General features: G+C 38.3%; 1 protein-coding gene across 3 annotated transcripts in view; it reads left to right on the plus strand.

The window, feature by feature from the left end:
* The window catches only part of MAP3K5 (mitogen-activated protein kinase kinase kinase 5), a 103701-nt gene that overhangs the window by 83841 nt on the left and 6292 nt on the right, over nt 1-13568 (plus strand). For 2 of the 3 annotated variants that reach the window (XM_030447658.1, XM_030447659.1), the window contains 9 exons: nt 231-336; nt 604-761; nt 1263-1440; nt 2228-2248; nt 3299-3476; nt 3577-3745; nt 6359-6547; nt 10037-10142; nt 12444-12684. In XM_030447658.1, the coding sequence (XP_030303518.1) occupies nt 231-336; nt 604-761; nt 1263-1440; nt 2228-2248; nt 3299-3476; nt 3577-3745; nt 6359-6547; nt 10037-10142; nt 12444-12684 (1346 nt within the window). The remainder of the gene's footprint in view (nt 1-230; nt 337-603; nt 762-1262; nt 1441-2227; nt 2249-3298; nt 3477-3576; nt 3746-6358; nt 6548-10036; nt 10143-12443; nt 12685-13568) is intronic. The other variant, XM_008494049.2, reaches the window with a different exon arrangement.

Consider the following 13568-nt stretch of genomic DNA (forward strand, 5'->3'; position numbering starts at 1 on the left):
AATGTTGTTTAATCAAAATCCTGTAGTAGGAGAAGTTCACTTTGAGATGACATTTCTGATAATGAGATGACTTAAGGCGGGAATGCTTATTGATTCCCCTTTCATCTCTTCCTAAGAGATGTAGGAAGTAATTGTTACTAAAGAGTGCATTGTGGAAACAGACTATGCAAGAAGTCTTAGATGAAGAATCAGCAGAGAAAAATAACTGCTCTGAATGTTCTGTTCCTCAGGGTGATAACGTGCTTATCAACACGTACAGTGGAGTGTTAAAGATATCAGACTTTGGGACTTCAAAGAGGCTTGCAGGAATCAATCCATGTACTGAAACTTTCACTGGTATGTTCCTACAGAAGAGTCTCTTTCCTCACTTGAATTGTGCATGTAGGGTCAGAACCCACAGCTGCTGAACTTTTATTGCAGTAGTCTGAATAGTATTTTTGGTTTGATATAGAATGGATATGGAAATATTTTAATTTTAATTTTAAAAAAAGTTTTTTAACCCTCTCAATATTATTTGTTTCTCAGTGATTTTGTCTTGCCCTTTAGCTGTCTATCTGCATCATTAGTGCACCTAAGTAAAAAAAAGAGTATGTTTTTAACCAGGTACCCTTCAGTATATGGCACCAGAAATCATAGACAAAGGACCACGTGGCTATGGGAAGGCTGCAGACATCTGGTCACTGGGATGCACAATCATCGAGATGGCTACAGGGAAGCCCCCATTTTATGAATTAGGAGAACCACAAGCAGCTATGTTTAAGGTCAGACATCTTCTTTGTGCAACTCAGATGAGTATTTATAAACACAGGAAATCTTATGACTTATGACTACAGAGAAATTAGAGATTGCAGGAAAAGGAGATAAAGGAAATGCTTGGATAGTGAGGATGTTAAGAAGTATGAGCTGATTCAACTGAGTAGGAGTGCTGTGTACTTTTAAAGAAAGTAATGGAGCTATAGCAGCTATTCAGCAGCCTGGATGTTTGGGAAAAAAACCAAACACAACTGCAGAAGTGAAGCAAGCAGTTTTTTGCTTTGTGAGAGCCTTTACCTGCAATTGTGGTTTGGTTTTGGTTTTTTTATCTGTTTCTTTCTGCAATTTCTAATATTATTTTTTTTCTCCGAATTAGTAAACCACTGATAAAGATAATATCAAATCTTGAGAGTATTGTAGCACTTATACTAGCTGAGCACTTCTTGATGCTGTTTAGTGTTTGGGAAAAGAACACTGGAGGCCATTGTTTCTCCTTTTATTTGGCACAGGTGGGAATGTTTAAAATACACCCAGAGATTCCTGAATCCATGTCTGCAGAAGCCAAGGCTTTCATACTGCGTTGCTTTGAACCAGATCCTGATAAACGAGCTTTTGCTCATGAACTACTTATAGATGAATTCTTGAAGGTTTCAAGCAAAAAAAGAAAGTCCCCATCAAAGCTCTCAGGTAAGCATTGCTAAACTCAATCTGGAATTTTGATCTTGTCAGTGACACTTTCCTGAGACTGCTGATTTAGTCTTTAAGATGAACACAGCAGACATCCACCCCAGGTGTAACATGTTCTAGCAGCTATTTGCAGAAACTCTGTTGTAGTATAATTCTGTTATCTTGTCATAGAGGTTTATTATTATAAATATTTCTAATAACATTTCTAATTGTTTATGATTTTGTGCCAGCTTTTATTTGTGTTTTGTTTGCGTTTTTTAAAACGTTTTCATTCACAGAATGTTTGCATAGAGTTTATTTTGTGTAAGGTTAGAGCACGCTTTTGAACCTCAGGGAATTATTCTACATTTGCTTTGTCCTATAGCATGTGTGCTTGCACTGCCTTATTTTGATTTCATGTGCATTTCCCGTGTTCTAAATTATGGAAAGTAACAAAGGAGTTTTGAAAGCATGAATGATATATTCCATGTGCATGCATATACATATGAAAACATCTGTGCATTTCTAATATACTTCTGAAAACATCTGAGTATTTTTAATATGATACCTAAAAGAAATAAAAATATGAGGTCAAGGCAAAGACAATGGATGAACATTTTGAATATACATTCCACCCCTCCCAAAGTTAAAGTGACTCAAAAATGTAATAAAATACACTTCTAGAAGCTGCAATCAGGAGAGTCCAGGTAGTCCATAAAACAGGAAGAGTTATCCTTTAGACTGTGCTTAGTTTCTCGGTTAATTTCAGCACATTTCACCTCCTTTTTTCTTTGCTTGTCTTCTACAGTTCTTTCGTCTAACACAAATGGTGAGTTTTGCCATCCTTATTTATCAAATGTAACCGTGTAGATATTGCGGTTATCACTTATTCTGCTATCATTTGTTCACATTAAAATGCTGTAAAGATAAGTGGGCACAACTATGAAAATAAGTGACCTTTCTCTGTTAGGAAATTAATTCATTGTGCAATTTTATACTACTATTTGCAATCCTTCCAGACTGTGGCTTAATTGTCTAGCAGGTGGGTAATGGCTTGAAGAGCCACATTGTTGTTATGGGGCTGTTTAGTGGAAATCTAAACAGGAAACCAATTGTCTATATTATAGTATCAATAAATTCAAGGTTTGTGGAGAAAGATAACAGATTTTTGTTAGGCTAACTGCTATAATTGAAAAAAGCAGCATGCACTTGAGACTTGTACAGGGTAGTCATCTCTTCCAGGAAATGAACTGGGAAGAGCAGAGGAGGGGCAGGAACCAAACAAATACATAGGTACATTCATGCTGCTATCAAAGTTCATTTTGAAATCTGCAGACATGAAATAGATACGAGTAGTTTCTTGCTATGGATTTAAAAATGAAAGTTGTGATTTAACATGCATGTTGATTGTTAAGCAAAGGCTATGAACTAATTAAACTTGCACAAAACAATGTAGTAAATAAATGTATCTTATGTGTTTAGTATATGTACTTATATGTTAATATACATGTATACACTCACATGAAATTAAGATCTTGGAAGGTGCTTGGATGACTTACCCTGTAGAAACATTCTGCTGCTGCTGAAAGTGCAAACTGATGATACGGGATGCACATTCACTCCAGTGATGAAGTTTTGTAGCTGACTTTGCAAAGAGCCCAGCATTTCCATGTCTCAGGAAGCTTTTGAATTAAAATATAACTAAAAGATAGCTCTGTTTCAGAAGAATAAGCCTTTGGAGTTTCTTTATCCATTTTGTTTTAGTATTTTGCATTGGTGTTGGGGAAGACTGCTGTTTCCTCTGAAAGAACAGCCTTTTCACTTGAGAATTGTGATGACACTAGGAAATTCTAATTTCTGAATATTCCTATACAAATAGAATATCTTCGGAGTATTTCCTTACCTGTTCCTGTTCTGGTGGAAGATACAAGTAGCAGCAGTGAATATGGTTCTGTCTCACCTGATACAGAGTTGAAAATTGATCCATTCTCTTTCAAAACAAGAGCTAAATCCTGTGGAGACAAAGATGGGAAGGGAATCCGGTCCCTTTTTCTGAGGTAAAGAGCTATCTGGCATTTATGTTACACAATACATTAGGAATATATACACTGGGGTTGTTTTTATAAAATGTCTTTTTACTGAGTGTTTTTCATTCAGCATCCCAGATGAAAATTTTGAGGATCACAGTGCACCTCCTTCACCTGAAGAGAAAGATTCTGGGTTTTTCATGCTGAAGAAGGATAGTGAAAGGAGAGCCACCCTTCACAGGATATTAACTGAGGACCAAGAGAAGGTGGTGAGGAACTTGATGGAAGCTTTGGCTCAGGTAAAGTAATTTCAGAAAGCAGCAAAAATTTTATGCGATTTGAAGACTTATCTGCAGCTACCCAGAACTTTTGAAATTACACATAGTAAAAACAAATAGAAAATAAAGTTAGTTTAAATCAGAAAACATATGCCATATAAGTTTTCGTGGCTTAATGTTCTATTTGGGCAAGTTAAAATAGCTTTAAAAATTGTTTATGCTATATGACATATGCCTTTTGTGTTGTTTGTAAATGCTCAGTGTGTACCTGTGTATTAGTTCTGGTCAGACAATGGAAAACATTTTAATGATATTATATTTTGCCAGTGATTTTTCAAGTAGGAGTAACCAAAGCTGTCAGGTCAACTTATGTAAGATAGAGCATCCCCAGGAGCTGATTACTTTGCTACCCTTTTAGAGTCTTGTCTTCTGGCTGACTGGTTGGACCAGAGGCAGGTTTAGGTCTTTTGTCCTGCTCTGGCCTTATTTTAGGTTGTTGCATACTAAAAATGGGACTGACTGGTCCCCCATTGCCTTCTAGCAAATAGCCATAAAAGAGGGGGGGAGGGGGGCAGGGAGAAAATAAATTGCAGCTATTCCTCCACTGCAGCTGATAGCACATATGGAGGGGATGATGGAGTAACAATGGGAGCTACAGCAAACAACACAATAATTGTGGAGTGACCTTTTGACACTCCTTTGTGGTGACGATGTATCAGCTCAGGGTGGCAATGAATGAATTACAGCTAATGACCACCCTGCTAAATGTTGCAACACCATAACTGGATGACGTGATTTTTGTTCTTGTTTATAATGTGTGTGCTAGTACTTAATTGACTCACTTTGTTCTCAAGGTTAAGTATTGCTGGTCTAAAGCATATTTGTATAAAACGTGGCAACTCATCTTCTAAAGATAGTACTGTTCAGAAACTGATTCAAGCCCATGTGATTCTCATGCTTGTACTGCAGTGTAATGTAAAACTCAAAGTTGTCCTGGTAACTATAGCAAGTGTTAAAATAGAAGGCAATGAGAGAGATGCCTCTGATCTGTGCTTTGCTAGAGTGTTGCTGTAACACAGTTGTTAGTATGTACAGGAAGGGAACAATCATGATTGCAACTGGGTTTTAAGATCCAGAGAGCATGCCTGGTGTTTCCTGCCTCTCTCAGCTGGGGCCAGAACAGCCCAAGACAGGAGCAGGGACCCCCAGAGTTCAAAGCACATGGGCATGGGACTGTCTGCCCCTCAAAAGGAGGCAGAGCTGAGACTCCCAAACACTTTTTTTTCTTCTTTGAGAGAAGGACTCTGGTAGAAGTGTAGTTCTACTTTACTTTAGCCACCAGAAAGATTGGGGGGAGTTGGCTTTTTATTGTTTCCTGCTTAAATGCAATTTACCAATATCTGGAAGTCTGAGTTGCTTGTTAGGCCTCGTGAAGATTTAGTCTTTCATAGTGTTTTTCTCTTCACAAAAACATTTCATAAGAACAAATTCAACAAAGTAATTTGAGTGGGGGCTAGCAAGGAGAATGGGCATTCCATAATAAGTCACTGTTAATTATGAGGGGGGTTTTTTGGGTTTTTTTTTTCATTCCCTCACAAAGAAGAAAAGTATCTTTCGTTCATGATGACCGCCAGAATTACTCAACTATAGTTAAAGTCTCGCTCTTGGCAAGAGTTCTTGGTGTCAGTCCAGCTGTATCACTTGTGACTTGAGACTGGCAGATACAACAGAACCAAACACTGTAATATTCTTCTGTTGTGGAAATCAATGTTCAAGATCTTTAGTAAATATGAATAACTAGTTAGCTTCATTCAGAATAAGCATCTAATACTTCGCATTAGAACAGCTGGTGTGGTTTTTCATCTCTGGCCTTATTTTAAGATTTCAAACTGAAATTTGTATTCAATTGCTATAACTCTGGTTTCTAGAATAAAAAACAATCCTCTACTTCCTAGGTACATGTACTGGTTATTCTTATGAATGTATTTGAGCCTTTTGTTGTTTCGGTAAGTCATGCAAAAACACAAAAGCTTTCAGAAATACACATGTGAATATTTATATTAGAAAGGTGACAGATTTGTAGATCTGCTTTAAGAATAGAAAAGTGTAGAAGTTCTGCATCAAGGGAAATTATGTAGGATAAAATTAGTCTCTTTCTGAGCCTTCGATGTAACTTTGACTAATCCCTTCTTTTAAATGCTACTTTGGGAGTTTGCATGTTGTGTCTCAGAGGCACTCTGAAATTAGAAGCACACTGCAAAGTATCCATTTGTTTGCAATTTAAAGTAATTTATAGTATTCAGTGCACAGTATATTTATTTGTATCTTTTCTCTCCTGTACAATGAGACATTAAGACTGTAACATGCACATATACTTCAGCAACTGATACAAAACAGAATCTGCTACTTGCTTGTCAAGTAAATTTGCATTATCAGGAGCTCAGTAATAGGAACTCTGTGCTGCTGTAGTTATTCTGCTACCAATGTCTGACCTGCATCTGGATCTTTCCTTTACATGTAACAGCAGAGTTTCTAGAAATCCATATTGCCAACTGACTTTATTGGCTAAAATTCCTCTGGGTGTACATTTCAAAAGATGGTTATCAAAACTATTTCTTTTTCTCTCTTTTCTAGCAGGGAGCTGAAGAACCCAAGCTGAAATGGGAACATATCACGACACTTGTTTCCAGCCTCAGAGAGTTTGTACGCTCCACTGATCGTAAAATCATTGCAACCACTCTTTCAAAACTGAAACTGGAATTAGACTTTGACAGCCATGGTATCAGTCAAGTGCAGCTCGTACTGTTTGGTTTTCAAGATGCTGTAAGTTGCCATTTTATCCCTAAGAACTTGTTGCGCTAAAACTGACAACAACAAAAAGAAGCTAGAAGCAAACAGAATTCATTAAATTCCTTCTATGCAGAGTTACTGAAACAGTAATATCAGAGGGCCCACAGTCATGATGTGGGTTACTCTATGATCCTTTGACTGAACACAACTATTGAGAATTGGTGATTAAAGACCTAGAAGGATCAGCATGTTGCCTAAACATTACACCATAATACTAAAGCAGGAAAGCCTTTTTAAAAAAATCTCAATTGGGAGGGTTTTATGGTAGGTAAGACCAACACCAAACATCATGTTTTTTCTGCATAAATGGAGATCTCTTGAACTTGACTTCTCTTATAAATTAATGCATTAAACCACTCTATGCCCCCAACAGTAGTTTGTCTACCTTATAATATTGCATTTAGGTCTTATTCTAGAATTTTGGTTAGCAGCAGATTTCTGCCAAATTAGGCGTTTTCATATCAATTTATAATCAGAATAAGAAGGAAGAAAAGAAGGTTACTATTCCACCAATAATAAATGAAAAATTTATGATTTCCTGCAGAGCAACCAAGCACACATGAATACCTTTTAAGCAGCTAGTTTACTAAAAAGATGTTTTTTGTCTAAAGCTATGTATTCAGATATTAAATCACAAGCATTTAAGCTTAATGATTGAAATGAATAATCAAGATGGGAGAATGCAACTGTGCTGGGCATCACTTGACCAGATTCAAGTCATGGAGTAGGCATTTGAGGTGAATGATTCTGTTAGCATGTAAACCTGTGGAACTCTGACAAGTAAAAGAGCTGTCAGAGAGGACTGCATATAGTGGAGTATAAACTTTGTTGCATAGACTACACTGACAAGAATTATATGTTGCTTATAAAGAAAACAAACACCACAAACAATTAATGAGTGAAATTAATTGGTAAAAGAGATGTTTCCACACCTGAAAGTCTTCATTTTAAGTACGTTTCAGTTCTCCATTTTACTTATCCCTGTACTACTACTGTTTTGGCACTTGCAGGAAAAAACCCAAACATACAAGGTCAAGAAAAAAATTAAGAGGGGAAAAGTATACAAATATCTGAGTTGGCTTTCTGATGGAGGTGTTGCTGGGCATTGATTGCTCAGTCATAATTGCCTGAGTTATCATCTTTTTCAGTAAAAATTTTACCCTCTTCTGTTCACTCCAAATTAACTTCTTCAGTTAACTTACACATTGATGCTTTTTAACTGATAAATGTCTTTCCTTACTGTCTCCATATTACTTAACCCACAGAAAGTTAAAAGACAGAATTTGCTTTATATGTACCCAGTCTTAATTCTTTTGGACATCCTGATCAGTATCACAACCTCAGTTTCTATTCACTGTTGGGGAAAGTAGCTCCCTTGTTCTCAGGACTTAATAAGGTAATCTCAGCTAACAAGTTTTAATAATCACAATATCCTCATTGGGGCCACCAAGAAAAAGTGGGTTTGTGCTGTAATCTAACCAGCTAAATCACATGCCTGTGGATTGTTTTGTTCTTGACAAAGTCAGATCTTGCTATTTCAGTACTTTAGGATGTCTGCAGGTGTGGGGGGCTGTCGGGGAAGGTTCAAAGCGCCAGCAGACAGGAGTTGTGCTGCCTGGGAGGGCCTTGGACAAAGCTTTGGGGCTCTGAAGCTCCTGCCCGGGGGTCAGGCAGAGGGCAGCTCCTCTGGCTTTGCTGATACCTTCCCAGGTCTAATCACAGTGTCCAAGTGCCATCTGGTGGCCACTGGCAACAGAACTGAGGAGGCATAGGAACTGCGGTGGGCTGATCCCGGCTGGCAGGTGAGGGAGAGCCCCTGCCCCATCACTCGTTCACTCTCTCCCAGTGGGATAGGAATCAGAAGAGCAAAAAGTGAGAAGACTTGGGGGTGAAGATAAAGACTATTTAATATGTGAAGGTGGGGGAGGGAGGAGGGGAGAAGAGCAAGTAAACAAATCCCACAAGTGATGCAAAAGCAATCAGCACCGGTAAACTAATACCCAGACAATCCCTGAGCAGCAACTCCTTTGGAAAAACTACTCCTCTAATTTTATTGTTAAGGATGATGTTGTATGGAAGGGAATATCTCTTCAGTCAGTTCAAGTTAGCTGTCCTGGCCCTTGCCCTGTCCAACCTTGAGTTCACCCTCAGCCTACTGACTGGTGGGGCAACATAGGAGGCTGAGAAGGTCTTGACACTGTGTAAGCTCTGCTCAGCAACAGCTAAAACATGGGGATGTTATCAAGGCTGTTCCAGTCACCAGTCTGAAACACAGCACCATATAGGCTGCTGTGAACAGAATTAACTCCATCACAACCAAAAGGAGTACAGATACATAAAATACTGCATTACTGAATACTGTTGCTTCAAGGCAGTGATAATAATGTGTTTAATAACATTTATTAGCTCCACATATCTTCTAAAGGCAGCATATGTGTAACTTTAGTTGTTTTTTACAGAAAGGTTATCACAACGTGACAGAATTAAACTAAACCTTTTTTTCAGGAAGACCTGAGTGAAGTATCTTCTTGCCACGTTTTCAATAAGCAATAGTTGCAACATTTTTTTATAAGGTTTTCAGTAACTTCATAATTTTGGAAATTCAACCATGTCTGTATATTCTTGCAGCTTCCTGAGTTCTCCTACAGAGTCTGTTCCTTTGGACAGTGTCCATGCCTGGAAAACAGCATCAAATCTGTTCTGTGCTATTGCCCTCACAGTGGCAAGGTGTTTTGTTGTTGCACTAGCACCCCACCTGTTTCTTCTCTATTAGTTGGAAAATAATTCCTCCATGGTAGAAACATATTTTTAAGTTGCGTGGAGTACCCTAAGAGGCACCTGCAAATACAGCTGAAGGCAGGATTGGAGGGAATTAGGAGCAAATGAGTGTAGGAAATGATCACACTGTACAAAGTAAAAAGTAGAAGAGAAAATGTCACAGCATAGAAATGAAGTACCCTGACTATTTAACATTAATTCACTATTTTCTGAATCAAGAAAGAGCAGCAGTTCTTTGGTATTTCCTACAACTGTACTTTTAAATAGATAAGTATTGCTTAGAACAAGCAGTGACAATTATGCCCCAAAAAAAGAACAAAATTAATTAGCTTGAGTTACAAATCTTTCATAATATAGTCCTTGGTGTTTGTCTTCCTCACATTCTTTTTAAGTATCTCTCCACACCCATGAAAGTTAAGTAAACTTCAATATCTCTGTCCTCAAAAGTCACCTAACACAGGAATTAGTACTTGATTAAAAATATTGCTTGACTTGTAATAAAATGGTGATAGCTGGCAATGTTGCTATTTTCTTTGTTTAATTATATAATGTTAATCACCTAATTTATACATCACTTATAAGTTCAAACATTTTATACAATGCATTATATGCATTATAATGCAAACATTATAGTGTTAAGTTTGGGGGGGGATATAATATCTGAACTGACTTCTCTGTTGCTAGGTCAATAAAGTTCTCCGCAACCATAACATCAAGCCACACTGGATGTTTGCATTGGATAGCATAATCAGAAAAGCTGTACAGACTGCTATTACTATTCTGGTCCCAGGTGAGTCTTTTCTTAATGCTCAGCAAACACTGACTGATCTCTATAAACATGCTTTAGAGCTGTGATTATGATGCTTCACTTCGGATTTTAGAAACATCAGTGGTCTTTTTCCTGTTCACTGTTTTGTAAATCAAAAACTGATCAGTGTATTTTCCAAATTATTTTGGAAAGCATCTCTCCAGGATGCAGCATCTGACCAATTTTGCAACACAGGGAGCTGTAATAGGCCAGAGTGCTCTAGGGCCTAATGTTTTTGAGGTGCACAGTGCTGACTCTTGAAATCCAAAGGACAGACCACTTGCCAGCACATACCAGTTTTAGAAGGTGTTTTACAGAGTGCAGATTAATGATGTGCATTTTTGAGGACTCAGAAGTCTCACTGGTTCCTGGTCAGAAGCTGTCTTAAAGAAAAAAAGAAAAAAAATTATTCTGTAGTACTTGAAGTTTGACTATTGTATTCTGAGTGTTGTGGAAGTAGGGATGTATGGCCTAGCTGAGGAAAGGTGTTTGTGTTTAACGAACTGTAGCCCATTCTATTATTACCACACCTATTTCCAGTTTCTCTGCTGCTTCTGAACTTCTAAGTTTGTGATTCCACCATTTCCAACACTGAAATTAATGGTGCAGTTTTTAAATATATTAATGCTTGAAGTCTGTAGTCAGAGTACTTAACATTACAAGGGGATCTAAAAATTCTACTTAAAGTGTTATCTCTTCCTGTTCTGCTTGGTATTTTCTGTATCCCCAGCACAAGGAGCAAGGCATAAATATGGTTCATGTGTTACTTTTGAGTCATAAGGAAAATCTGTCTTTCAATTAAAATGCCAAACATCTTTATCAGGCACGTACTTTATTGCTAATATAGTAGCACTACTATAAAAGTCCTCCTTAACAGACTTTTCTTCCCCAAAGAGCTCAGTATCAGCATTAATTTTACATGGTCAAGCTTAAACAAAAGCCTTTGTGCCCTAATAGCTTTTGGACACTGATCATCTACTTCTTCCCTAATTACCTTACTCTGCTTCTGATTCCTTTCCCTTACTTTTGTTTTAACTAGTTGTTTTGGGTTTTTCCTCCCCTACAAATGCTGGCCTTAACACTTCTATAATTATGAAATGTCTCAGGCGTGGTACGAAGCAGATGTCCTATAGTTTTTCTGCTTGGATGTGAAATGGAAAGAAGAACTTCTGTCTTATTAGTATGATCCAGAAGTTAAAAGCAAATTCAATATGCTTGCTTTGCAGTATCTGCTATATAAAAAAATCTGCTTTGTTTAGTTTAGAGGAAGCACAGCTCTGTTGATCTTAGTATATGTTCAGCCTTGAAAAATCTATGAGGTGCATAACATTGAAACAGAGAGACAAGATGGATAAAGGAATGTTCTTTTTGTAAAGAAAAATGTATTTAGTTAGTTAGGTCTTTGGCAGAAAGGACAAAACCAAATGTGATTCAGAAAAAGAGTGTTTTGGGGAGATTTTAGTGAGTGCTCAGTAGTAAGAAGTCACAATTGAAGGAAGAAAAATGTATATGAAATGGTTAGAATTAATAAATGTTGTTGCAGTAATAGGTTTGTAGGAGTATAAGATCTTGTCTGTATACCTTGCATACTTGGTAAATTCTGGGAAGTGGTTTAAACAGGGAGTAACAGAAACCAGAGTATACATATAGCTTTGTGTACATGGTTCTGTGAATATACATCATTACAAAACAGGCAATGTTCTCCCTGATAAGTAGAAAGGAAGTGTGCTACTTTCGGTTGTCAGGAGTGGGATCTGTTTGGTATTTCCTCTTATATCTTGGATTACAATTTTTTTTTATAAACACAGTATTCTTATACTGAGAGAGTAATAAATATGCAGAATAGTAACAAGAATAATAGATAGATATGAGAGAAATAATGGTTATTTATTTAATAAAACATTTCAGGTCAGATTTGTAAGAAATTGCAAACCTCTAAGAATAGAATAAAGCCAAACCAAGTATTTCTGCTGCACGAAGTACTTCAGCACACTTTGACATGAAATATGAGCCAAATGTGGAATCTTATTCATCCAGATTTTTGGTTTTTAGAGCTTTTTAGCACTCAATAGGCTAAGTAATATTCAGCATAAACTAAGATGTTGCTATGGTCTAACAGTCTTAAACCCCTAGAAAATATCTTTTCTCTTGCTACAGAAATTTCACATGTGGTTTAACTGAAGCTGTAGGATGATCTATAAACAGTCACTTAGGTCTGCTTTGTTTTAATGATAAACATCTTTATAATGTTTTTCTCTGCTTATATTTCAATGTTACTAACAGAATTGAGACCACATTTTAGTCTTGCATCTGAAAGTGATACTGCAGATCAAGACGATATAGAAGTTGAAGATCAAGATGAACAGCCTCAGAATCAAACCATCCAACAGCCCTGCATTGTCATGGAGGATGCAGTAGCTACCTCAGGTGTAAGCACACTCAGCTCCACAGTATCCCATGACTCCCAGGCTGCTCACAGGTCACTGAGTGTCCAGCTCGGGAGGCTAAAATTGGAAACAAACAGGTAAGTCTGGGCATCAGGAGACACTAACCTGCTTGTGAGAGCATGTTTTGTTTTGCTTCAGGCTGAGGACAGAGTGGCTGAGAGCAGCCAGGCAGAAAGGGACCTGGGAGTCTGGATCGACAGGAAGCTGAACATGAGCCAGCAGTGTGCCCAGGTGGCCAAGAAGGCCAATGGCATCCTGGCCTGTATCAGGAACAGCGTGGCCAGGAGGTCCAAGGAAGGGATTCTGCCCCTGTACTCAGCGCTGGTGAGGCCACAGCTTGAGTCCTGTGTCCAGTTCTGGGCCCCTCAGTTCAGGAAGGAGATTGAGGTACTGGAGCGGGTCCAAAGGAGGGCAACCAGGCTGGTGAAGGGACTCGAGCACAGACCCTATGAGGAGAGGCTGAGGGAGCTGGGGGTGTTCAGCCTGGAGAAGAGGAAGCTCAGGGGAGACCCCATCACTCTCTACAACTCCCTGAAAGGAGGGTGTAGCCAGGTGGGGTTGGTCCCTTTTCCCAGGCAACTCTCAGCAAGACAAGAGGGCATGGTCTCAAGTTTTGCCGGGGGAGGTTTAGGTTGGACATTAGAAAGAATTTCTTTGCGGAGAGGGTGATCAGGCATTGGAATGGGCTGCCCAGGGAAGCAGTGGATTCTCTGTCCCTGGAGATATTTAAAAAGAGACTGGATGTGGCACTCAGTGCCATAGTCTAGTAACTGCAGCGGTAGTGGATCAGGGGTTGGACTTGATGATCTCTGAGGTCCCTTCCAACCCAGCCAATTCTATGATTCTATGATAGTCATTGTTTAGCTGTGACTGATCACTTATAGTAGTTTTATTCACTTGAGAACAACAGTGATGCAAGTTAAGGTTAATCTTGGTTTCAGGTGCCCTTTCATGGAAGGTT

Source organism: Calypte anna, chromosome 3, assembly GCF_003957555.1.
Source record: "Calypte anna isolate BGI_N300 chromosome 3, bCalAnn1_v1.p, whole genome shotgun sequence".
Lineage (NCBI taxonomy): Eukaryota > Metazoa > Chordata > Aves > Apodiformes > Trochilidae > Calypte > Calypte anna.